At 37.8% G+C, this 27,991-nt stretch overlaps 1 protein-coding gene across 3 annotated transcripts in view; it reads right to left on the minus strand.

Moving 5' to 3' along the window:
- Positions 1–27,991, minus strand: part of LOC104361302 (transducin-like enhancer protein 1) — an 82,491-nt gene that overhangs the window by 33,705 nt on the left and 20,795 nt on the right. For 2 of the 3 annotated variants that reach the window (XM_032981818.2, XM_032981815.2), the window contains exons 5-8: positions 26,827–26,889; positions 25,839–25,943; positions 7,243–7,447; positions 6,488–6,504 (exon numbers count right to left, since the gene is read on the minus strand). In XM_032981818.2, coding sequence (XP_032837709.2) covers positions 6,488–6,504; positions 7,243–7,447; positions 25,839–25,943; positions 26,827–26,889 — 390 coding nt within the window. The remainder of the gene's footprint in view (positions 1–6,487; positions 6,505–7,242; positions 7,448–25,838; positions 25,944–26,826; positions 26,890–27,991) is intronic. The other variant, XM_032981817.2, reaches the window with a different exon arrangement.

Genomic DNA, 27,991 nt, shown 5'->3' on the forward strand with positions numbered 1-27,991 from the left:
CAAGGGGCAGCAGCTGGGATAAATTTAGCAACCTTGCTATTTGAAGTAACTACAGAGAAGTGTAGGGAACAGATTGCAAATTTTGGCATCAAATATGTGCAACTATAACAGCTGATGGTTTTTTTTTCTGGTTTAATGCAACATCTACCTAGACAATACTGACAATATTCTGTACAGTTTGCCTTCCAGAATTTCAATACTGTGAAACATATGTAGGAACTCTTAGGTATACATAGCTCCCACTGTGTCCTAAATGGCAAACATTTCATTATGGCAAAGATTTCATTATTCCTCAAAATTGATTATCTGATTATTGGATTTTGATTACTCCTCAAAAGACCAATGACTTACTTATCACATAAACATATAACTACAACGAACCTACACTTTTCACAAACCTATTCTGCAAAATGTCTCCCTTATGGTCATATTTTCATGGCCTTTCTCTAGCTTACCACATTCATTTAAAGCACTGTTCTCTGGAATCAAAGCATCCACACTAGAAGCTGTTGTAGAGCAGCTTATTTCACAGTAGCTATACTGACAGCTGCAAATAAGATTGTGCGGTTACTCTGGCAAAATTTACCAGTAAACTCAATAATTTAAAAGTTACTGTTTTGTTTCCCTTAGGAGTGCAGTGAAGTTCTAACAATTGTGACTAAAATCAGGTAAATTTTAACTTTTGATGAAAAAATAGCTTGCTGCTGTAACCTACTACCACAATTCAAACCACCAATTGTGTAAGATTGCATCCAACAATAATGAAAATATGCATATTTTTAAGTAGTGCGCATGGTAGATCCAGAACACTAAAGTAGCAAAGGAAATAACTGAAAATGCAAACAAGAACTGGGAAAGAGATGGCCATATAAGCCTTGAGCTATTGTCATCTCTTACCAGCAGAATGTTAAGGTTCATGGAACAGTGAGGAAAGTCTACTAAATGCCACCTTTCCTCATTTCCGCTCTGGTAGAGTTTAAATTTGCTCTAATTCACTATCAAGCATAAGGCCAGCTAGGAAACAGCAGCAATAGTTTCACAATGATAGAGTTCTCCTTCTCTTAAAAAAAAAAAAAAATCTGTTTAGTTCTTCTATCAGGCCTACTAGAATCTGACTTCTTTTCAAAAGTAGGACAGGCAATTTTATTTTAGCTGTAAAATTTATGTATTTTTTTACTAATGGTACAGAAATGGATCTTCAGTAATAAACCATTTGTACAAAAAGGGCAAAAACATATATACATGTATAGTTCATTTCCTAAAGATAAACTGCATGATAGCAATTTTCATTTTGACTTAATTTCAACAGACTAGACACATAACTGAGGATAATCCTTGCTTTCATACTAGGAGCTCAAGTTATTAGGGATTACCAATGCAACATATGTAAATCATGAATCTCTGATCAGAACAAATGGTCAAAATCAATTTTATGTAAATGTTTTCTTTTTCTTCTGATAATTCAGAATGTATTCATATGAATCCTTTTTCTTCAAATAAGTTCTGAAAGAATTTAAAAAGCCTAATGTAGCACCACTTCCTGTCAGAACTACCAGACTGCATAAGGACTGTATAACAGTCAGCTTGGGATCCTAAAGCAACTTTGCTGCCAGCAAAAGTTAAATACTGAAACCACCAGCAGCAAATATTAAACGAAAACCGAGTCATGATACACAGAGAGATGGCAGGTTCCCTATTAGGAATATAACACACATTGTTTGAATGCACTTCTTCAAGTGTCATGCCGTTCCCCATAGGCACTACTTCCAAACCACAAGTATGTGTGCCGGAGGTACAAGCTGAGAGCCCACAGTATCTCATTTAGCCCCAGTCACAATACAGCACAGACAACTCACTAGAACATACAGAACTGACAATTAACTTTATGCTGATCATTACAGCAATTAACATCTGTGCTCATGGTTCAACTACACCTGGTCCCAATTAAGATCTTCTCTAGGGCTGGGCTCCCCATCCCTCCCACCCCCTTTTCCCCCAAAGACACTCACACGTGCACACTTGCTCTGAGTTTGGCCACTCACTGACTCGCGGCACATCCAAACCAACTGCACCCATCTGCCATTACAGCCACTTATTACAGCTGGCAACTTGCCCTCGCCCATATCACCGAGCAGGGCCACCATGTTTATTTAACCACTTCACCCAACTTGTGCTGCTCCACCACAGACAAGTGCTATCTACCGATATTCAAACAAATGCAAACCCTTGTTGAGTAGGCAAAACAGGATCAAGTCTAACTTCTCCAACCAAAACAACAGTTGCTCAGCAGTCCCACTGCTCATTGTCAGGACTCACTGACAGGAATATAGTGGACATTGGAAGAGGGACTAGCACTTAACCATCCCCCAGCAAGGCACAAGGCTGTACTCAAAAGCCATTCAAATCAACTTCCATTTGTTGAATATGCTTCTTGAAAACACACACAGCCACAACCCAAAAGTTGACTTATAAAGTCAGTACATTTTGTTCCAAATTACTGGTGATGGAAAGCTACTGCCTTCAACCTCTTTTCACCCACCATTTAAAGTTATATTTAGGCTGGTATATACATATTAGTAACAAGGAAATCTAGAAGCCTAAATGGATTTGAATCATTCTCCTCATTGATTCAACAATCAGTGGACATTAACAAAGACTAAGGCTTCTGTTGATTTCAGTACCTTCTAGCTAATGTTTTTCAGAATCTGGGTATCCATAAAAATTTATACCAGACCACCCCAATCCTCTTGTCCTTCACCATCAGCATCATGCTGCTTTGTATTAGCTACAAACTAAACTACAATGCCACTCTTCTTTGTGAGAAACTCCCGCTGAAGATAATTTGTGGTTTGCATTCATAAAGACTGTAAGATTCAACTTATTTTTAAGTTGACAGAGCCAATAAAAATAAAAGATAACTGATTAAAGAAATTCAAGCTTTTCAGTTACAAGCCATATAATGGAAAATAACTTTCTTCACAAAGGCCAAGGAGCATACATATGTTACACTGAAGAGTGCACTGTATTTTCATATAACTCCTTTTATGATTTTTTCCCCCCATTTAAAAGAATTAAAACATAAAAAAAAAAAAAAAAAACCAAAACAAAACAAAAAACAGTTTGCCTAGAATATCAACCAAAGAGTAGCGTTCAGTTGTGCATGCCCCTTTCTTCCAAGACTGGGAAGGGAAGAATAGGACAGAGAGCTAAGGACACAGAATATTTTTCTGTTGTGACCAAAGAGCATTTGCTTTACAAAACAATACCATTTCTGCTTAACCATGAAGACAAAAATATTTCTTGCAAATTTCTGAGTAATCCCTAAGGTTTAGAAAACAAACTCAATGTTTTTTATGAGGACAAAAGATGAACACCAACTTTAATGTAAATCCCAAACACATAATGAAGTCAAATTTCACTGCCTACAAATTATTACTGATAGAATAGACCGCTTCAGAACATTTGCATTTCTGTGCTGACCAAACAGGATACTACAACAGTGGGAAGACAAGTTATAAATTAACACCTAAAATAAGTTTGGAAAATGTCACCAGATGTTCCCTAGAGAAAACAATGTGGACATCAAAGTTATTTTGTACTGACATCTCCCAAAACTTTGTTAAGCTTCAGCTGCAAAACTTGCTTACTTTGCCTGGCTTCATTACCTGCAGCCAGACTGTCACAATAGTAGGGATACCTGCATTCCCACAATAACATGCCCCAATTTTGGATGGTTATAGAGCTGTATCAGCCAAACCCCAGCTGCCATTATCATTGTAGTGCTATAATTTAAATTTGACCAAATAACTTTAGCAGTCATGTATGAAATACACTATTATTACTAACTTAAATGTTGTATATTTCACAAACATGCATTTACAAAGAAATTCATTTCATCTTACTTCCTGAAACTTTAAGTAATACAAAAAAGAAAAATGCAGCCCTTGCCATTTAGATAGAACAAAAGTAGGTAAAATCAACACTGATCACAATCAAGAATAATGAGATCACTACATCCTTAATTTTTTTTTATAAATACATGCATCTCACTGCATTATGAAGCATTTCTGAACATACAGTACATAAAAACTAGAGACTGTTTATTTGCCTTAGAAGACTAAAAAAATATAACCAGATCTCATTTTAAAACGAATATGCTCAAATAATATGCCACAATATGCTTTAAATCAAAGTTATGTCAAAAAACCTCAATTTAAAACCAAATAGGCAAGCGCTAAATTGTAGTATTTCAAACTCGCAGACTTAAAGCTGTCAGCTTCTCCTGACAATACTGGAAGGTCACACTCGACATATTTGATGGAAATGAAACTGTAGAACTGCACAATAATACCAAACATCATGGCTAATTTAGGTCACTAAAAGACACCGTGAGTTTTGGTGTTTTGGATGATGAAAGCAAGCTTTTGTCAGGATTTCTGGCAGCACCATTACACCTAATGTTACTTTGAAAATCAAATTGATCTTATCTTGGTGACTCAGATATTATAAAGTAATTTGCAAAATAAAAGCCCACTGCTCAGTTGGAATCACATGTAATAATTAACAGACCCGCTGGTATGCCGTGTGTAGTTGTCACTAATTTTATATTATTCTTAAAAATACATTTTGAATTTTAAAAAATCCACTGAAAACACAAGAGAGTTAAAGGAGTTCAAAGAGAAAATCATTCCCAGCTGATCATTTTAGCCAGAGATTTGAACTTAGTTATCACTTGAATTACGATTCTTTCACTAGAGATACTATTTACTGTTAATCCAAGGTTCTAACGCAACTTTGTATTTAAACAATTTTAAATTCAAGTTTTAAGTTCACCTGCATTTGGCAAACAAAGTTTAATTTAATTATGAAGTACTATTCTCCACTGGGTCCAAAAAGAAACTATGGCCACCATAGTATAGTAACCTGAACTCAATATATCCATACAGCACAGTTCTTTTATTTAATAAAGCCTCAGACTGTTTAAAGGTTACTTAGTGGTAAATTCAGCATTAAAAAAGCCTACTACAGATAATAACCAAACAATCATAAGTTACACATATGGAGACAAAAGTAACTGCAGTGACAATTTTATGTACTTTAATTAAATAAAACTGACATATATAGTAAACTAAGCAAGTGATATGGCAAATTTCCTGCAACCCAAAAGACACATTTTATTTTTGACAGTTTTCCTTCCACAGGCAAGAACTATTCTCAGCTAAGTGACGAATTCAGAGTCTGAATTTCACAACAGTGTGAAGTATCTGACTTTAAACTCAAAAACCCTTTAGCAAAGTACATGATGGACAGGGCAGTGGAGGAGGGGAAAAGAGCAAGGACAGGAAACATAACCAAAGCAAAACACAAAACCATCACTCCAACATGTGCACATGTGTGCACATGGAAACAGACGCATACTGCAAAACTCCTTCCTTAGGTCTTAAGAAAAGTTGTTAGAATCCTTCACTTGATTAACATCACTCAAAGAAATATGTCCTTAATAAGTATGAGGCTACAGGAAAACCCAGCTTAAATTTATTTCCACAGTTACCCTGCCATTAATAATGTTAAGCAAGCTGAAATGAATGCTTCTTGCTTGGTAAACTAGAAACAAAAAAGACTGACACAAAAGATATGCAGATAGTTTCCAGTAAATAATTGTGAAGCCCTAGTATATATAAAAAAGAAAAGCAATAAAAATTAGAAGTTTAGTACCAGAAGAATATCTGTCAAATACCTTTTCCTAATTTTTGTCTAATTGAGAAAAAGAAACAAAATAGAGCCCAAATTTATCTATGACACCAACAAGCAGAATTCACTTTGTTACTTGAAATTACATGAAAGTAGTACATGCCCATCTCCAACAGATTAGTATAGCAATATCACTCAAAACACAACAGAATAAAAAGCTGTAGCAAAGTAGTTCTTTGGCTGGTTTTCAGATAAGATCGTTTTAGACCAATTCTATTGCAGTTTATGTCTAAAGGGAAAAAAAGTTTTGCTATGGAAGTTATACCTGAAGCACAAATTAAGCAGTGCAGACATTAGTACAGCTTAAACAGATTCAGTTAAAGAAAATCCTAGGGCCAAATACCGTCATGACACATAAATTTTAAATTTCTCCCCTGTTCTGCAACTCTAATTCCTGAAAATCCTACAGGATAAAATCTTAACTCTGACCAATAATGTTATACTTCAAGTTGCAGTCAATGTACTGTTTGATTTGCTGCTTCCCCCGCTATCCTCAATAAGCAAACTAAAGTTCAAGCTTTCCCAAAATCATTCTGCTCAGAAACAAACCTGATTCATACAGTCCTTGAAACAAATAACTTGGTGTTCTGCATAAACCAAGAGATATCTTAACAGGAAACATATATGCCTAGTATCATGAAACTGACTAAAAGGAAGACAAAACAGACAAACAGTGCAACGTCTGATTACTACATTATGTAGAAGTGGAAACATTAGCAGGAATGATGGTACTTACTGTGCCCGGCTCTCTGTCTGCTCCCGCAGTAACCAAGAAATGCACAGACATGCCCGTTCAGACACATAGGCAAGAACAGAAATAAAAAAGGGGGGAAAAAAATTAGAACACAAGCCGCAAACAGTTTTAAAATGGCTTTTATTTATATAAGTCATTGCACATTCCTAATACAGTGATTTCCTGAAAATTACAGTATTTTGTAAACATGATTTACAGTTTAACCATACACAAAGCCTATTTCATGACAGAATAATTTTTTTTTTCAAAAATTAGTCAAGTGCAATTTTGCCCAATATTTAATTGTGTACTATACTTTAAGCCTATGAAACTAAAGTAACAGATGCAATTATCTAAACCTTTTGCTTGAACACATTCACTTCAAAATTTAACTTCTTGTTCCCCCCTACCTTCCCACCCACCCATTTAACAACATTACTTTCTTTGAAAAAAATTACCCATTATGCAGTTTAACAGTTTTCCACAATATGGTGCAGGCCACTGGTGTTACAACTAAGCTTTTACTAGGATGTCAAAATGCCCTGCAAACTATAGAGCAGATGACACCTAAATATCCCCTTTTAAAATACTGAAAACTTCCAAGCTGAATTTTGCTTCAGTGGTATGTATGCAGACATTTTTAAGTTTGCCAACAGTTTTTTCTCTTTCTATATAACTTGAATTCTTTAGAGATGCGCATAATTTGCAGCAATGCGCAAATCTGACAATGTCCTAATCAGGCCTGCCATGCCTCTCACCTCTGTGGTGTTCTGCATCGTGATGCTTCTTGTCATCTTTTATTGCCAAGTGAGACTGCCCACCCAAAGCACTAGAAAGGGCAAGAAGGCCAGCACTGCTTCCGAGTGGAGGGATTCCTGGAGGCTGAAGTCCTGATGGATGTGGTGTTAGAGGCACTGGAGGTCCATGGCCATGGGAGAGATGTTGAGCCTGCAACTGCTGCTGCTGTTCCCAGCGGTATCATCATCCCCAGAAGATCAATGCATAGCACATAGTTTGGGAAGGAGAAGGGAGAAGCTTGGTTAGTTATTGAGAACAGCGGATTTTTTCATTTGCTTGTTTTAAACCTAGCCTCTCTTCACTGTCCCACCATACTACATATACTGCATTATATCATGCTGGCTGTGGACAGTTCTGCTAATGTTCCATAAACCAAAAAAAGCCAGCTGGATATTTGTTCTGCAGCCAGAGGAATAGGTTCAACTACTGTAGGCTGTTTTGGGAAGCTACTGCCTACCACAGCGTCACCGGTGACAAACAAACAAACAAACAGCAGCAGGTCTGAATACCTTTCCCTTTCTATAGAAAGGAGTGTCACTGCTCTGGGAAAAAAATTTCACTGGCAAGACTGATTTAAACTCACACACCTCTCTTCCCCCAATTTGGAAGCAGTAAGTAGGTTTCTATTTTGAATATTAAAAAAACTAAAAGATGCTGCTTGATTTACTATTCAGTGTAGTGTTCTTAAATTTGTATTTTATTCTAGCTAAATTTTTTGGGGAAAAAAAAAGTTATTCAGGAACTAACACCTTGTTTAGGATCCAACTTTGAGATTAAAATCCAGGCATTCCAGATAGCATCAATAAATCCACAGAATTCCCAACAAAAGCCATGGTATTAGTGAATTAAAATACCTCCATCTGTTTCAAAAGCAACTTGCAAGATCACTATCATAACGACTGGACATACAACCCTGTAACCAGTCTGGCAAAACATTGTGTAAGCAATTTGAGAAACATAGTCCTTATAACAGAATGACTTCCCCATAGATTAAATATTAAGATATTTTCCAGTTAAAGCGGTTATAGTTTTATTAATATTTTCCAAGTTCAGCTAACCATTTAATTTGTCCAAAATGCTCAGCACAGGTTTATTTAGAAAATTTAGCTTCAAAACCATCTTTAGCTTAGTCATAGCTCCCCTTTAGTCTGTTACAAGTAAACAGATTTTCTGCCTCTTTCCTGCTTCCTTGTGACTGCACACATGAAAAGAAGACAGAAGAAACCTCTCCATCTTGGTCATGCTCCACTATTCCTCTGCTGAAGGTAGATACTGCAAAAAAAGGTAAAGTACCACCCAGGTCATGAGGTCAAAGAGAAGATGGATAAGCAAATGTCTCAACAGGATGAGCTCAGATAGACATGAGAGTTTGACCTGGTGAATGCTAGTGGTCCTGTAAGAACAGGCAAAATTGTTGAAGTACTCCTGAGAGCTACTGAATTCATACCTAGACTAAAGCTCACAATACTGCACAAGTCACTCCAAAATAACTTAACTCAAAATAATCCAAAAATTTTTTATCTGCTTCCATAGGTCCCCAGACTCTTCACAACAAACTGTCAACAGTACTTGCCGGCATATGAATGACTTAATTTATTACTATTTAGGTAACTAACACAACCATACACTTCTATTTCCCATAACCCCATCCCAAGACATGCCTTGAGCCATTTATAAATTTATGTAGACACAAGTGACTGACACTGAAGAACTCTGGACTGAACCTGCTAATTTCATTTTTCTGCTGTCCCAACTGTAACGCAGTCATCATTTTCTTAGTTTTCCACATACAAGAAGAATCTTAAAATTTACCACAATCCCTTTAATCTATTCTATAAAGTCAAAAGTTTACCAAATGTTTCTCACACCATGTATCAGGAATTTCTTTTCACATACTGCACAGAAAGCCTCACCCTTCTTCACTGCAGTTTGTACATTTGATCACTGTCCTTGACAGTTTTTCAGTGTTTAAAAAGCGAAGTAAGAGTTCTTATTCTTCTATTTTAATGTGATTACAACAACTCAAAAAGTAACATTTTGAAGAAGTATTATTTTTGTTTGAAGTTGTTAAAGACATAGACCACCTTCTACAAAAATCAAGCAGCTATTGCTAGTGAAACTTCATTTAACTGAAGAAGTATCAAACAAAAAACACTGTAAAGTCTGACAGAACTGCAGCGTTTTGGTTTTGTTTGTTTTTTGATCCAGCCTCTAAAGGACAAGAGGACATCTCTCTTAACAATGCTTTAGCAGTTTCTACCACGTTTCCTCAAATCAGAAGATAACTTAATGTTTTGCCAGGCTCTCTCTGAGAGATGGTACCTTCATCATTCCTGTCCTCATTGACCACTTACGCCAGGTCAGTCATCTGCACTCTAGCCATGAGACAACATTCAGCAGCAGCACTGTACTGCATTCATGGCATTGCTCTTACTTGTCCCCAGCGGCATTATCACACTGGATTACCTAGTTGTGGTGTGTAATTGGCTAAGAAGAAAAAGTGATTTATCCCTTCCAAATTGGTTTTGTGGAGAAAAAACTCCCTTCTCCAACAGTGAGCATAAATTATCTTCTTTTGCAGCGTGGACATGGGAATGTCAAAACAGGGAAAGTGCTTCCATTCTTGTCCCTATCCCTTCAGTACGCCTAGGAGGACTCCCTTTATTCATGCCCCTATTGCTTGGATTAATTAGCAAACAAGTTAACCCACATGATTCAGGAAGCATAGCTTAATGTCTTTAAAGTTCAAATGGTTAGGGACACATTACCAACAATTTCCCTTCCCTGGGTCTACTTTGTAGCCTACAAACAGGGTGTTTTGAAAGTCCCAGAAATTAGGAACAGATTAATCCCCTCTAACAGGTTCTGAAGCTGGAAGCATGTACAAGAAGGGCTACGTCCTGTTTCTCTAATGGGATTGCATATGAGCAGTGGGGAGCAATGACCAGTGTAAGTTGTAGAACAGAATACGACAGCTGTAAGTGGAAATGCATCACTCCGCATAACACCTTAGCAGCACTGCAAAATAGTTACTGGGGGTATCAGAGAAAAATGGTACCCAAAGATGCTTAAATATCCAACCACATTAAACAGACATAAGATTGAAAACCTGATCATGGTTTGTTAAGTCAACAAAGATACATTGTGGTTTAATGTTTATTATTTAAAGCTCACTGCTGTTTAGACAGAGGTGTATGGATTTCTTGTTTATATATTAGCTAATCATAATAGGTTTTTACAGTTCTCCCTAACACACAGATAAAGATGATCCTTTCCAAATATTCATACTCCTTTTACTTAAAAAGCTTCAATTGTTAGAAGTATATTGTATTCTATTTCTAGACAGGAAAAAGGGAATGTGTGCTGCACACAAAGGAAGAAACTAAAGACTAGGGAGATGGATAACAGCAGTGCTCACCAGACATATTTAGTAACCAGACATTTGCCATAGTAGATCCTAGAAACAATTATGTTATGCATATAATCACTTTCCTGTCACTTCAAAGACACTAATGCCTGCTCTGTCACCTTTTAAGAGCTTAGCAGCGGTGCGATATAAAATAGAGTAAGTTGGCAGCAGTATCATGGTCTATTAGGCATGTTCATTAGCAGTTAATTAAAAACTAGACATCTGACATAAGAAATGTGCTCAAAAAAGGATGAGTAACAGGTCTGTCTTACTACCAATTATTATTATTATTACTTGCAGAACAAGGGCTGTGTCCACTTTCAGAGGGAAGTGAGAAGGTAGAGAACAGTGCAATGATGCATACATAAGTGACTGCACTGAGATAATTAGCCATAGCTATGATTTTTAAAGCATCAGTAGTTCACTCAGCATTTTGTTGCAAAAACGGAAGTTCTTCGTATTTGCAGAGAGAAAAGGAATGGCAAACTCAGCTTATTGTAATGTCTAGATGTAGGTTTTATTGTCTCAAATTTTTTTCCCAGTATTCCCCCTAACAAGACTGCAAAGACCTCAGAATCAACATGAAAAACACAGCACTTGCTTCTCGGAGCAAGCACCTCCTAACAATTTTAAAGACAGTACAGCTTTTCACCTCTAACATCCTAGGCAAGTTCCAGCTATAAAGCGTTCTTTAACTAGGACTTAAAATTTGGAATCTATTTTCAATGTCTCCCACAGATTTCCAGAGAGAGGGTTAGTAAGTCTATGTGAAGCAGATTTCCCATACATAAACAGTGGCATGTCTCCTTTAGGCTCCTCACTTATCAAGATAGACCATGAGCTCCTACAACACTTCTCACCTTAAAGTACCTCTGCTGAGGTCACAAACACCTACAGCTTACTTTAAAATTTAGTTTTTAATTCCCAGCATTAAACAGTTATTCTTTTGCTCTTAAACAGATACGTGATGTACAGTTCAGTATCTGTTGAAAATCAATGGATTAAAAATTCAGATGTGATTGTACATGAACACTGGAAAAATGGTTATACCTGGTCCCAAACTACAATAGCTGTTTTCTCTTGTGCCCTTCTAAATAAACACCTGAAAGCAGAAGAAGTTTTCAGAAACCTTATCAGCACTAAGCACCAGTAATACTGTCAACAGATTCCCCCAAGCTCTAAAGAGGTGCTCTGAAAAAATAACTGTCATGCATAAAAACCATTTAGAGATCCAAAACTTAAAGGGCACTATTTAAGGCCAACTTCTGTAAAACTACAGAAATGTGATTTTGTTAAACTCAAGCAGGCAGAAAGACATGAGAGAAAAACATGTATTACTGTGTTCAATTTCACTGCCATATTTTATCACTTCCCAAAGGGAAATCTTCACATTTTGTATTTGCTTGCTTAAGTAGCAGAAGGAAGTGAGAGCCTGTATCAAATGTCAGTGGCCAATGAACATGAGGGCCTCTGTCTGAGCTCATACAACTAGCTGACCAAGCAATAACCTTCTCCCTCACTGTTTAAAAATATTCTTAAAACCAACATCGCAAATGTAACCTTCCAAAAAGGGAAAGAACTCAAGATTATGCTCCTGTCAGATCCAGCCTTCTCCCCCAGTCTAAAAAAACCCAAAACCCTGCACACACCACCCACGCTACCAACAGTCAAATCTAGCAGGAGTAAACTCATAAGACAGTCTAAGCCATTAGTTAATACTTGCATTTAAGTTTCTGTAAGTACTTTCAAAAGAGTATTTCAGCTGCAGGAAAGAATCTACTGCTGGATGACAACCAACCTCCCTTAAGAAAATATCCACATTCTTCTGCAATGTGGTGACTGCATCAGCAGACAAGGTCAGAGCTACAGATATCATATACGCAGACTTCTGGAAGGCCTTTGATATGGTCCCTCACAACATTCCTGCCACTCAGCTGGAAAGATACATGTTTGATGGATGGATTGTTAGTTGGATGAGGAACTGGATAGATGACTGCATTGAAAGAATGAATGAGATTCAGTCGACAGTCAATGGCTCAACATCCCTGTGTAAACCAGTAATTAGTGGTGTCCCTCAGAGGTCCATAATGGGACCAGCACTGTTCAGTATCTAGCTATTGGAACTGAGTACACCCTCATCAAGTTTGCAAGTGACACCAAACTGAGCAGTGCAGTTGATTCACTTGAGGGAACTGATGCCATCCAGATGGACTTTGACAGATCTGAGGAGTGGACCCATGTGAACTATATGAGGTTCAACAAGGCCAAGTGCAAGGTCTGACACCTGTGCTGGGGCAACCTCCAGTATCAGCACAGACTAAAGGATGAACCAATTGAGAGCAGTCCTGCAGAGGAGGACTTGGGGATTCCCGTGGATAAACGATTGGACACGCACCAGCAATGTGTACTTGAAACCCAAAAAGTCAACTGTATCCTGGGCTGCATTAAAAGAAGCACTGTCAGCAGGGTGAGGGAGGTGATTCTCCCCCTCTACTCCGCTGTCATAAGACCCCCACTAGTCTCATGCAATGCATCCAGTTCAGCAGTCCATAGTTCAAGAAAGACAGGGACCAGTTATTGCAGGTCCAGAGGAAGGCCACAAAAAATATTACAGAGAGCTGGAGCACCTCTCCTACAAAGAGGAGAGGTCTGGGGCTTTTCAGCCTGGAGAAAAGAAAGCTCCAGGGACACCTTACTGCAGTCTTTCAATACATAAAGCAGGCCTATAAGAGAGATGGAGAGAGACTTTTCAGCAGGACTTGCAGTGACAGGACAAGAGGTAACAGTTTTAAACTGAAATAAGGTACATTTAGTTTGGACATTGGGAATTTTTTACAATTCAGGGGGTGAGATGCTGGAACAGTTTTCCCAGAATGGTTGTGGCCACCCCCTCCCTGGAAGTGTTTAAGGCCAAGCTGGATGGGGCTTTGCGCAACCTGATCTAGTGAAGGATGTCCCTGCCCATAGTAGTGGGGTTGGACTCGATCTTTGAAAGTCTTTTCCAATCCAAATTATTCTATGATCCTATGCTAGATGAACAGACTGATATCTGAGCTACCCACTATGGATTGCTTACTACTCCTTTTTCTAATTTTGCTTCAGCTGGAAAAGCTGTGTTTCCTCTTCCTTGCTTTTGGATGTTTCTTTTTTCTTGATATCACCATTATACCAACTAATCACAAAGTGTCCTTGTTAGCAGTCCTTGCAAGACACATCCTCTGACCTCTTTGAACCCTAATCTTCAGTATCATAACAGAAGTCTGCAAAACTAAGCCGAGTTTGTTTTCTTTTGCTGGTGAGACAAAAACTGGGAGGAATGGCCGATACACCAAATGGCTGTGTTACCATTCAGAGGGACTTCAGCAGGCTAGAAAAATGAGCTGACAGGAATCTCATTAAGTTCAACAAGGGGAAGCGCAAAGTCCTGCACCAGGAGGAAGCCCATGCACCAATATATGCTGTAGGCCACCCAGCTGGAAAGCAGCTTTGCAGAAAAGGACCCGAGTGTCCTGGCATACACCAAGTTGAACATAAGCCAGCAATGTGCCCTTGTGGCAATGTAGGTGAATGGCACCCCGGGCTGCTTTAGACAAAGTATTGCTAGCAGGTCAAGGGAAGTGATCCTTCCCCTCTACTCATCACTGTTGAGGCCACACCTGAAATATGTCATCTAGTTCTGGGCTTCCCAGTACAAGAGACACATGGACATACTGGAGATTATCCAACTATAGGCCTAGAGAAGGCTAAAGAGACCCAGCTCTCTCAGCCTGTCCTCATGAGAGATACTCCAAGCCCTTAACCATCTCTGTAGCCCATCATCAGACAGCCCAATGACAGGGTGAGAGGCCGTGGGCACAGACTGAAACATGGGAGATGATTCCTCCTGAACATTAGAAACTGCATTTTTTTTTTTTTTACTGTGGTGTGACTGAGCACTGACAGAAGCTGCCCGAAGGGGTTGTGGAGTCTCTATCCTTGGAGATACTCAAAAGCCAGACGGACATGGTCCTGTACAACTGGCTCTAGGTGGTCCTGCTTCAGCGGGGTAGGTGGTGGACCAGATGACCTCCACAGGTCCCTTCTAACCTCAGGCATTCTGTTATTTTGAAGTTCTTATTGTTCATGGTTTTCTCCCTCTTTAAACATGTTTAGAAAAATTAGAGTCAGCTACTACTATCATTGCTTAATTTTCTACCTAATTCCCTTGAAACATCTGTGTTTATTTTGGTTCATTGTTTCCCTACTTTTTGTTCTTCTAAATGTTTAGATTTTACTCTGACAGATCAGAAGCTACTCTATACCACAGTAAACAAACATGAAAATGCCCACCACCACTGCATCTCTAGTTAGTGAGCTGAGAATGGAGCCTTTGTAGTTTTGTAAATGTTATTTAAAAACTACCCAACATGTGAACAAGCCACAATGCCTTGGGTGCAGGAAAAGAATGTCCCTTCAGAACAAAGAAACAGTGTCTTCAGCAAGCTTCTTCCATCTATAAACTACATGAAATGTCATTGTATAACAGAGATTTAAGTCCACAGAAGGACAGTATTGGCAAAAGCTATCCAAAGCCATTATTTCATACATATAAAATTTGTGTTGCAGTGGCATGATTAAAGACTGAACTGTCTCATGGGAAAAATCCTTCCTTTTTCATACTTTATTACAGAAGATGCATAAGATAACATCTTTGGGTCATACCATTTATTTTCCACTCCCACAAAAGAAAAAAAAAATCAAACTTTTTACTGTGTAGAGAATTAATGCCAAAGTAAATAACAAAGTCAGAAAGAAGATTAAAAACTTAACCTAAGTTTGTTCTTTGTTATTATTTTCCACTATGGGTAACTGCTTCAAACTAATGTTAAAGTTCTGAACAGAAGGCTCTTCTAAGCTTTTCACATTTCCTGTTTCCACTTGTTCAAACAACACAAACCACACTGATAAGTCTCAACTGCACATCAACTTTGTTTGTAGCGGTAAGGGGTTGCATAAACTGCCTCACATAAACCAGAGAACTGATGCTATACTGGGATAAAGGCAGCTTCCCCTTCCATATACACTCCCCAAGCAGTCTTTTTCTCAAAGTGACTTCATCTCTAAAGGTAACTGAAATAAGGCTGAGAAGTTGTATTTCACTGCTCTGATGATACAGTGATAAGAACATTAACAAACTAAGCACTTCTGCCACTTTATCTGTCAAAAAAAAAAAAGATACAAGACCTTCAGCATGTCCAAAGTACTCCATGAAGCTGCTGCAAAACAGCATGAAGTTTATGGTCCTCAGTGTCTTTTATCTGTTTTCCTTAACACCTTTTGTACTTGGTCTCTTGATTCCTTCCTCCCTGTGTTACTTCACCTCCTTTTCAGAATTTGATTTCAGTCCTCTCCTCCTCCTTTAGGAATCATATCTTGTCCCCTCTTTGTTCTTCAGAAAACTCAAAATAGGAAAAGCAATGCTGATTTCAACTGGCTCATAAAGATTAGAGACCACTTAATGCTCTGGTGCTCTCACTACACTTTTACATTGACGCATACTTGTTTCACTGTAAAATGTATTTCTTCTACACATTTATGCTACACAGTTTTGTTGTAGAATACTAAACCTGGCCAACTCTAGAGTCTGGGTGGTATTCTTCCTCCTTTCATAAGAGATTCAACTACATTCTTTAACGTTGCTATAGTTAGCATAAACACAAGCATAATTCCCCATATACTTGCTCTATGAGGCTAGAAGTTCTTCTCTATCTAAAGAAAGAAAATAAAAACTAGTTGAAGTTATGAAGATGCCATACTAACTTCTCTGAAGTAAAAGCATGTATTTATTGATTAGCAGTGTAGTTCAAGAGAAAAATTATTCCAGAGAAATTACATCCCAGGAAGAGAACACAGACTCTAATGTGTGGTCAGCAAATCACTGGTGTGCACAGGTTGTATCCAAAGAGCCCACAGAGGCAACTGAGACAGCCAACAAGGGTCAAAGCACTTATACCAAAGCCCGCTACCTATCCAAACTCTAAATTCATTTTTTCATTACTACCATAGGAATATTTTTTTTTGAGAGCTCCTTAAAATCCTTATATAAGACATATAAATACGAAATATATTCTTTACCTTGTATTTTAGAGTATGTTCTGTATTTCATAAGTTTGTTTTTTCTAAAACAAGAAAAATGAAGTCTCTCAACACAAGAAAGTCTTGTATTGCTATCAGTTTGAATTACAGCCAGTATCAGTCTACCTACAGGTACACACACAGTACTTCTGTTGAATCACAAGACTCCATTTTTAAATTTGAATACTGTATTTAGTTTTATACCTACAGAACTGAGAAACTGGTCTTCAGTGCTTCCCAATATAATGCAAATAGCAAATATAAACATAATTTTCAAGGGCACTTGACTGGCACTTTCACAAGAGCAGATCTGCACGAGCAGCCTAGCTACGCTGTGCAGCCTCTGCGGATCATCCCACGCCAGCAGAGCCCCGCAGCGAGGACACAGGTTATTGCCAGCAGATGGAATTCTTCCAGTTCAGCGACATCATCTCCCTAAGGTGCATTAGCACTCCACTGGTGTAGCTACATCCACAGAACAGCTTTTGCCAACAGAAAAGATGGGGTTTCTTCCCTCCTCCATGCTTTAGGGCACCATAAATCAACATAAAACTTAGTAGCTTGTACGAAGTACAGACCCATCGAAGCATGGCTAGTGCTTGTATCAGCAGTTATGCTGGCAACACAACAAGCAGCTCAGAAAATAAAGAAGGATTTTTGCTATGCTATCATAACCTTACATGTCTATACACATACATGTAACATTTTATACAGCATATATACACACATACATTTTATATCTTATCATTACTGTATTTATATACTACATATCAAATATGTTATATATTATACATACTATTTTGTATATATTTCATATATATATATTGATTATACTTTTTAAAAAAAAAAGTTCTGTGTGTTCATATATATAGCTTTTTTACTGATAGATATTCTTCTAAAAATACGTTCTAAAGGGCTGGCTTAAGAACAGTTCCCATCCCAAACAGTTTACAGAAATAAAAGAAATAGAAGCAAGTCAGAAGAGCGTGTTCTAAGAGTCCGTGTACTGATAACGATATATTTTTTCCCCGTAGGTTAAATAATGTTGCGAGTTTTTTTCCTTAGGCTAAATTCTGAAGAAACAGGGACAAAGAGCAAGGCTGAAGCCACACTGGAGGAAAAAGACCGCAACAATGGAGGAATCCGAGGAGCCTTCATAAAGGACAGATGCCACAGGGGAGGAGGGAGTGGAGGGGTAGAGTCAGAGTAAAAATGGAAAAAATGGTCCTTGCGCAGGAAGACACGTCTTCACCAAAGGACTTCCCAAACTCTAAAGAAAAGTAACAAATTCAAAACCACATTCTAAAAACCACAGAAGACAACTTTAGATTCTCTTGGTCCAGACAAGACAAAGGCTAGTTTTCTGAAACCAGTTACATTCTTCTGATCACTGTCAGTGTAAGTCAGTTTGAGAACAAAGCTTTTCTTCAATTTTAGACAAGTACATATTGCTTTCTCTGAAGACTCAGATGCAAGCCTTAAGTCTAGAACAAAGCTGTCAGCATACATTGCTTCTGGTTTGCAGAAACTGCCAGCACATTTTTTTCCTGGGGCAACCATAAATTCTTGCTATTACTCACCTTCTAACCTCAAATCTAGGTATTTGCCTTTTTAGCTACTGTTAACATGCTGCTACCATTCAACCACACTTCAAAAGCATGTTCCTGCTGCCACAGCAGCCAGAAACTAGTTCAAGCACTGCACCAATTTGGAAATGACTTAAAGATAGGAGTGGTGGGGGGCAGATGTTACTGATGTATGATTATCTTTAAAAGTTTTTCTTTTCCTTCCAGGTTCTTTTTTTCCAGAAATTTAAATTTTGTTGAACAAGAAAATAGTAATGATGGAATAGAAAGGCTTTTTGGTAAATTAAAATCCAGAAGTTAAATATAGTATTTTAAATTATGCTTATCACCCTTTTGACCCAGATGCTACCAACTACAAAATTTCAGAGATAAAGAATGAAAAATATGACAGCCATGAGAAAAGCATTACACTGAGTTGTATTTACTGTTCCAAGACACAGACTAGATTCTTGGAAATTTCCTACATATTCTGTAACAACTTCCACCTTCCAAATTACAATCACTTCTCAACATGCACTTGAGTAATCCACTTCTGCTAATCCTTGCTTTTACTACCTCAGTAATACTGCTTTTAAGTATTTAATTTAGAGCTACGGTTAGCCATCACCTTTAAAAACAGTACTGGACATTCTTAGGAAATAAGAGCAGTGTTATACAAGACAGCAAAACCTCGGTAGTTCAGCAAGTACTCTGAAAAAATAAAAAATAATTCAATTACAGATACCAGGAATTGCAGTTAATACCAACTCTTCAGCATACTGAAGGTATAGCAAACAGCTGTTACAAATTATGTCTTTGCCCTGCCTTTAGTATTTCCTAAAGTCATCCTAAACGCCTATGCTAGTCTCACTCTGGGCAAGAAGAAGGAAAGCAAGCTTCCCTCCCTTCTCTTTCAGTGCTCCCACAAAGTCCCCTATCTCAATAGTTTGCTTTGCTCTTCCCCCATGAAAAACATAGTGGGTTGCTGTTTTCTTCCACTTTTCCAATGTTTAATATTTACAGTACTTGTGTTTCCCCATATCTTCCTCCAGCCCCTCTGTACCTATAGCTCTGCACTCTCCTACTCCCCCTGAGTCCATCTTTGTCACAGTCAGCCAGTTACAGGTATATGTTGCCTGTGCAGTCCACATCAGTCCCATCAGCACACTGATAGTTCACCTCAGTGAATCAATGTTTGCTTCTCAAAACTAGACTTTACCTCCTTTCAGATCTGTATGATTCATTCTTTGTCTCTCTCTCCTACCACAAAGTAGTCCCACATAGTCCTACATTCAACGTATAAACTCCCAACACCTCTCCCTATTCCTACTCATGGTGCAGGACAACTCCATGATTATGCTTTGTTTCATCCTTACTCAACTAACTACCTTGTGTTTGATTTCAGCTCATGTGCAGTCTCAGCTGTCTCTCTCTTTTATCTGTGCCAAATGACTCATTCTTCCCATCCAACTCCTTCCTCCTCCAAATTGACTATATCTCAAGTCTTCTTTCAAGTGAAGCACTGAAGGTCACATCACATTTTTATCTCAGCCTACTGGACTCTTCACCTACCCTAATTCCCTCACTTGTCTCACTTCAAGTATGAATGAAAAGCAGACATTTGCAAAAAACAAGAAAACTATGGTCATCTCTTCAGTTTGTCTACTTTTACTTCTCTGATAATTTAGGAAAAAAGCGGATAATATTCACAAAATCTATCTTCAAACTTGGGAAGTTATTCTGCCTGCACAGTCAAGATGAAGTTTTAGTCAAGAGAAGTGCTTTGAATGACTCTCAAGAGGAAGTAATCCTTTCCTCTGTGATTAAATAACCTATTCTTCTGTACCAATGACAGATAGATGGACAGACAGGTAAGATGGATCCTCCTCTGCCTCAATCACCTACAAAAGCAAACCCATCCCTAGCCCTCATTTTGTCTTTCTGGTAGCCCTTCCACATTTTCTTCCTTAAAGCTCACTCTACATACTTTCTGTAAATCCTTGCCTTGAACTGTACTATTCCACCATTTTGACCCTTTCCATTCAACTGAAACTATTCCTTCCAAACCATCCTGTTTACCAGAACCATTTGGAGTCACATCCACAAAAATGAGGAATCATCTCTTTCAGTGTATCAATCTCTTCTGCTTCTACCTAACTCCTCCTGAAGCCACAACTGCCACTGACTTTTCTGGTGTTCTGTTTACTACTGCCACATACACAGGTTTTTCTAACCTTACCAATCCCCCCTGTAACTGCTCTCCCACTGCAAAACAGACCAACTTATAGCTCATTGCCATTTAACATGTATATCCCCCACACCCAACATATGCTCAGTAGATAATGATCTAGCAAGTCATGCTCATCTCATCAGAACCTACCTTCTCTGCACTTGCAGTTGCAGCTGCGTGTCTTCAGGTTTGAGCTCTAGCTAACCATTTCTAATGTCTAGCTAACGTTTTCTTGTAACCATCTCATTTTCACTCCTTTCTTGAAAGCTCTTTAGCTTCACAGATTTGTAACCATATACTTGGTCTCACCTTTGACACGTAGCTTAGATATTAGATCTAGTCAAGAAATCCACCTAAAGATCTTTTGTTTTTCCTTTTGGACAAGATCCAAGAAGCAGCTTTTTCTATCAACCTTGCAAGATAAGGGAGGTCTGGCCTGCAACTCAATTACATTTGACATTTGGATGCAATTTTCCCCCCTTCTGAATGACTGAGAATATCTTCTTCCACAATAAATTATTGTCTCTTTTAGACACTACCCTCCTCTATACTGCTGCTCCAAGGTTCTCTGTTTCCCCATCAGTCCAGAGTGCACAGGGTGTGCCTGCTTGGTGGCACAGGGGTCAAGTGGAAACCAAGTTTAGTTAACAGTATCTATTCATTCATATTTTACACACCTTCTCCCAGGTTTTCTGTTTTGAGTAGGACAAACTACCATTACATATTAATAACACCTCCTTACTTTTCCTCAAAGCTTTGTGGTACTAACAATAAAAATCTGACCATTGTTTGGGGACTGGTATTTTGAGAATACCAATTGTCATTCTGACAAACACTTTTTTCTTTTGCTACCTATTTTAAACTTACTTTACAAGTTTGGAGCCTTTGTATTCTAAAAGCACCTGCCATGACAGAGCCCTAAAATGTTGTTAAGGTTTCTACGTATTTTTAAAAAGCTAAATATGAAGAACAACCCAGGATGCTGCCACACAATAGAGTTTCCTATTGCCAGAGTTCAGTAATTTAGACTTGGGGTTAGCTAGTTTATGTTAGAAGTGAGGACATAGCGTTTTGTGCTCACTAGATCTCATTTTATTTAATTTAAAAGAAATAGGCAATTTCTCCTCCCTCAGCACATAATGCAGATCATGGCTGAGGAGGATCTAAAATAATGCTACAGCTGCTTAGCTCTTCCCCTGCACTAAATTCTGCATTCATTTCTGCTCTCGTCTGTATTTCTATTTTATAATGAAACATACTGCCTAGTTATTTATAGGCTTTCTAAGGATTAACTACACACTCATAAGAATAAACCCTCAAGAGGTTAACCCCATCCTCTTAAACTTCACACACTACAATCCCAGAGATAGCTGGCAACCACAGCCAAGAGAGAAAAAATAATCCCACATCTTGCTAATCCTTTAGCCAATCACCTCATGCAACAGTGAAGAGGCCTCTCGGAGGCCTACAACTCAATCTGTCTCAAGAGTACTGTCAATCTAAAAGATATATTTCACAGAGCCATTAGCAACTCACCTCTGAGGGTAAAATAAGACATACCTGGCTACTCAACGGTACACTAAAATCACAGATCTAAAATGCAATGCTAAAAAGATTCCAGATCGCTGCTTACATTTCCCATTCATATATTTGCATATTCTACTCATAAAACTACCTAATTTATTAATTTGAAAGTAAATCTAACAAATTTTTCATTCTTTACATCTAGATAGACCAATGTAACTGCCCCCATATTACCTAGCACAAACTTTGAAGTACTTTTGATTTTTCAGCTAGATCATGTGTCTCAAACCCCTCAACTCCCCCCCCCCAAAAAAACCCAAACTACCAACAAAAAAAAAAAAAAAAAAAACAAAACAAAACACCACACCCTTCAAGATAAACCACAATAATCTACTTAATTATTTCATACCATGATCCGGATTCTTCCTAACCACAAATGTGGACGCTGCCTCTAGTGCAGCAGTGCCAAGGAGGTAAGACATTTGCTTTTAAATACAAGGTTTCTGTTTTGCTTATTATTCATCTAGAAAAATTGCTATTTCATTCAACTTTAATATAACAAATACTAAATGGTGCCATTTAAAAAAAATGGCAAGGAGGCTCTTTAGCCACACTGCTACCCCCTGACTGCAAGTTAAAACCTTCAAAAACATGCAGGAAAAGTATAAAGCCAGAAGTATGACTGTCAATAACTAAACATCACTCACAGTTCTCTCCTGAACTAAGAATTTTTAATCAACACAGAGGATTAATACTGCTTACAGGCTCACAGAGTCCAACTATATTACTTTTTTAATTATTATTATTAATCTGTCAATTCATTCATTCTCTTATGTATGCGCTTAATATACACAAATTCCGAAGCCTGGCTTTTGACTTTGTAGGTAAAATCTCTGAAAAAAATCTCAGTCCCGTGAGACTACAAGTTCCTGTCCTCACAGTCTGTCCTCCAACAGGTTTCTACTTTTCAACCAGAAGAAAAAAAAAGTATAAAATAAAGATACTTCAAAATAATTTTGTATTTCAAAAAGTTGTTCCCACTAATTAATGCCTTTTTTTCCCTTCCAGGATTCACATATGGCCCAGTAGCAACAGGAATTGCTTTAACTCAGGCAAGGCAATGGGGAAACTCTTGAATCATTTAGTGTCAGGAAACAATGGCCCATAAAGAGAGAAAGGAAGGAAGGGAAAGAAGTCAAAGCCCAACAAAAATGTAGATTTATCTAATCAAGAGCAACTGCACAAGTGAACATCAGCTAGGAAAATTAAACTTTCCTCCTATCCTCATAATTTATTCTACTTAAGTATCCTTGCTAAGTATGACGCCAGAAGCTACTCAATTGCATCTTCTACTGTTACAGATTGCTCCAGCCTATTTGCATTCTGAAAAGAAGTTTCATGATCTTTCATGCTCATAATAGAGGTCTAAACCGTTAAATCACTATTTCTTTTCTTATCTTGAAAGACACTGCACTTTAACAGCATGGCCCTTGCATTGTTCTTTACACTAAGTCAGGTCCCTGAACAATACTGACAGCTGCTATCAAACTGGGCCGTGCTCACTCTCGGTGCAGCTGCTGCTTGTAGGAACAGACAGGCTTCTGATGTGTCCTCCCCTCTGGGGAGAGGGCCTGACACACTGCGTGCTCAGTGAGAGGGAGCAAAGGTCCGCTGAATTGTCAACCCAATTTTATGCTATTCAGATTTTCCAGGATGCACACTGTCCCTTTCAAACAAAATCAAGCATATGTCAAAGCATGAAACTTACTGTGTGGCACAAAGTAATTATTGATCACACAAGACTGTAAAAGATCACTCTGACATACATCCAATTTTAGCATAATATATATGCATGCATCTACATCATCAAAGAAATTTTGTGCCCAACGTGTCCATTTACTCATTCACAGTTTTGGATTTGTACGACATCATTCAGAAGCCTTTCGGAAGACAGAGGGAAGTATCTCTTCTGGTGAGTCTTAGATAATTTAAAAAATTAAAAAGGTAGAGTCTTCTATTCATGCTTCCCTTCCCCCCAAAAAAAGTTCTTAATTGCATGTGGTACTTGTAGATCCTATAGCTTTTAAAAGACTATAATGTGCAGACTTTAAAGAGAGGTACAAGACATGCTTGATAGCAAAATTTGGTTTGGCTAAGTAGCACTATCCCAAGTCCTCCAAGAATATTTTTAAACATATTTAAAATATATTTCCATTTACTGCATAAAATATTCTTTAAAACTAGTTCATTAAAAAGGGGTCTCCATTCCATTTTCATCCTAATGTAGTAATTCATTTTTAAGAAATGTAAGAAAGTACAGTTCTCTAATCTTTGCTAATCAAATACCACAAATGTACATGTGCCGTATTTCAAAGATCAAATCAGGTATTCATAAAGTAATTCATTACACAAGCAAAGCATAGAGGAGATTGTGACAAATACAGATGTAATTATGTGGGTTTCTAAGATGTGATTAGCAAATCAAATAAGTAACAGTCAAAATTTGATACGAAGGGGAAAAACAGTGCAGATTTGAAGGGGGGGGGGTATGTTTATGCAAAGCTAATCTGTCAAGTGTAATAAAGCAGCTTGAATAAAATTTAAGCTGAAAATCCACTGAAGGGGAGGAAAAGCTATTAAAAGGAAATGAAGGTCACCCTCCCAGTTTATTTCACCTAATTGACTGCCAATAGCTTACCACAGGCAAACCGACTGCAGATCTGCAATTGAGAAACTGATGAAAGGAGAGTTTTCAAGCTGAGGCTCATTCTTTTAATCCTCCCTCACTCCTATTTTTTTTTTCCCATCTCCAGTTGGGATGTAATTTTAAGCACAGATGGATTAACTGGTTCCATTGTCTGTAGACGTCATTGGACTATGGCACTGTTAATCCGTACAGCAGCATGTCTAATTATCATTACAAAGTGTCTGAGGGAACTATAAAGACCAGCAGGGCATCTTCTCACAAGCAATTAACATAAATTGATAAATGAGTAATTTGAATCCGCTCAAGGCGCTCACATATGAATAAAATCAGAAAGGACGGGTTCTTGTTTCGGCTACTTCTTTCACTTAGTCTGGAAGGGCAGAAAACATGAGAAATATTCTAGACTTAGTGGCGGGGGAAATGAACTCATGCAGTGGAAGGAATGTATGGTTCAGAAAGTTCATTATTACAAAGCAAATGACTTGTGATTGACAAGCAGTCACAAGCAAGTAGTATTAACTTATTTCAGCATATTCAGAAGCACATACTTGGTGAAAGGCTATTAGAACACTGTGTCAGACAATTAATACTACTTCAAAAGCAAGTGAAGTTTCTTTTCAGTAGCTTGCTAATTTAAAATTCATGAAGGATTCATAAGAAAGGGAAAGAAAGAAGAATGAATAGCTGTACAGGCTCCAAGAACTCAAGTGTCACAAAAAGCATGAGGCAAAGGTAACTAGATCAACTGACATACATTACCTACAAATAAATAAGCAAGTCTCCTAATCACTATGTTTCTTGCAGGAAATGTTTTGTTACACACAGCATTGATGAACAAAATGATGTTCTGACAAATTAAACTATTAACTTTATCCCTGCTAAAAATCTGTGGGAAGCAAGGCAAACACTTCATCAATATTGGGCATCAAAACAGCGTTAGATATCAAAACATTAAGCTTATTTTTAAAATAGCAAAGCAGTAAGATATGAAAGCAAGTTATACACACTGTAGGAGGTAGACCTGGAAGGCCACGTACCCCGATGATGGCATTCAGTTCAGCCATGGTCACTTGTTTGGCACGTTCTACAGCTTGGGCCACTTGCTGCTGATGCTATTAAAAGAAGAAGGGTATGGGGAAAAATTCATGTTAAGGTATTGAGCACACCAAATCAAACCAGGATCACAAACACCTGAAAGCAGTTTGCCTGAAGAAGCCCCGGCTGCCTATTACAAGACATCTTACACAGGTAAAAGGTAACAGTGCCCTATTCCTCACCTGTTCCTTCAGGCCAATTCAATGTTAATTTTCTGGAAAATGAATCATCACTTTCTAATTCAGTTGACAGGACGATAATGTCAGCTTCACACTAGTGTAAATTTTAACATTTATATACTCCATGCCCACACAGCAAAGCCTACTGAAATATCAAACATGGAAAAGCAGTGCTTCACTGAACTCAACAAGAATTACAAATAATCTCTGTAAACTGTAGAGTTAGAAAAGGCATATCCAAAATAACAGTCTTCAAAATGTAACAACAGCTGCCCACAATATGCTACAATTGCAGTCATTCACACCAGATGCAGGTTTGTAACCCTAAACAGTGTTTTGCATCTGAGCTAACTACTTACCTTTTACACTAAAATTTGATACAAATTACATAGACAAGAAAAGCATGCTTATTTCACTAGATTCACATTTGACAACTGAATATCAAATCAGCAATCACCATGATTAGAAATGAAAGCATTTTGTTGCATGGGTAATATTTTACAGACTTCCACTCTCCTCAGGCAATGAATGAGGCTGAGCCATTGTCACTAGTTTGAACTCAGATTTGTTAGAACGAATTAGCAGGGGGTTTGCACACTTCAGCTATAACAGATGTTCCTTACACTTGTGTATTGTGATAAAATTAACATCTTAAAACTAGCTAATTTGCAAACAGAAAAGCAACATAATTGCACTTTAACAGCTGAACAGTTTTACTTACTTCCTGAGACAAAAATGGGATGACTTGTGCACAAATTGTATTCAATCTCTTGGCGATTTCTGTCTATAGAGGAAAAATATTTTGATTAAAACTCTGTTTTAGGCTTGTTACCATATATTAACTACTGTACAGGATTAAGTTCACATGGTGAAGAAAATAAAAAAAAAATCCACATCTTCATACTACTGCAAATATAACTAGTTAATATATAAACACAGATGAAGACAGAGATTTAGTTAGTTACTCTAGGACATCTGCCATGTCTAAAGCACCTAATCTGTATACACATTTAGGCACAAATCTGGTCCTTGTACATAGCTCATTAACAAGGAAAGCATTTTTGAAATCCATTAAGTCCAAGATAAAGCCTTTTAAAAGGTAGATTTATTATTACTCAAATTATCAAGAAGCAGAACATGAAGGTGACAGGCATGGAAGAAAAATGTTTCTTTCATGATCAATTTTATCTGCCTATTAGAAGGTAAAATTAGTTTTGCTGACAGAAACACACTATCAGGAGTACAAAAGAAATACCAAAACAGATGCAAGGCAGAATGGAGACAAAAGGTACGGACTTCTAAAACATCCATATTGAGAGAGAATTAAAATAATGCAGACAAGAATCAGCTTAGAAAAAAATATGATAGTCAATAACAGCAAATTAGCAAAACCATGAGTAACAGGAGAACAGTAAGTCTAGGAACCAAGAGAGAAGAGAATAATCCTTCACTGAAAGCAGCAGCAAAGACAGCAGGACAGAGCATCCGAGTCCTACTTTTCTACAGCTTTATGTATCTCCCACTTTTGCATGTCAGATTGAGCACTGGTGGGGTATAAAGATCTTTCATTACTCAGTCTTACCTGTACTTACAGCTTTTCAGACCTCTATGTCTACCCACCATTCAGAACCACTACTATAACTAACTCTCAACATACTTGCACAACTACTACTGTTTCCCTTAAAAACATCTCCTCTGGTCACTGTAGCACAGTTGCACAAAACCAAAACTAGCCTCCAGATGTGAACACAGCCTACATACAAGATGCTCTAAACAGCTCTTTTCAGACTTTCATATCATTAGTCCATATACATATTTCTTAGGGTTTTTGTTTTAAGACAAGAGACCCCTGCTGATAATTGTTAGGCCCTCCAAGAAATGACATG

The sequence above is a fragment of the Tyto alba genome, unplaced genomic scaffold (genome assembly GCF_018691265.1).
Source record: "Tyto alba isolate M040663 unplaced genomic scaffold, T.alba_DEE_v4.0 Super-Scaffold_13, whole genome shotgun sequence".
NCBI classification, from domain to species: Eukaryota; Metazoa; Chordata; class Aves; order Strigiformes; family Tytonidae; genus Tyto; species Tyto alba.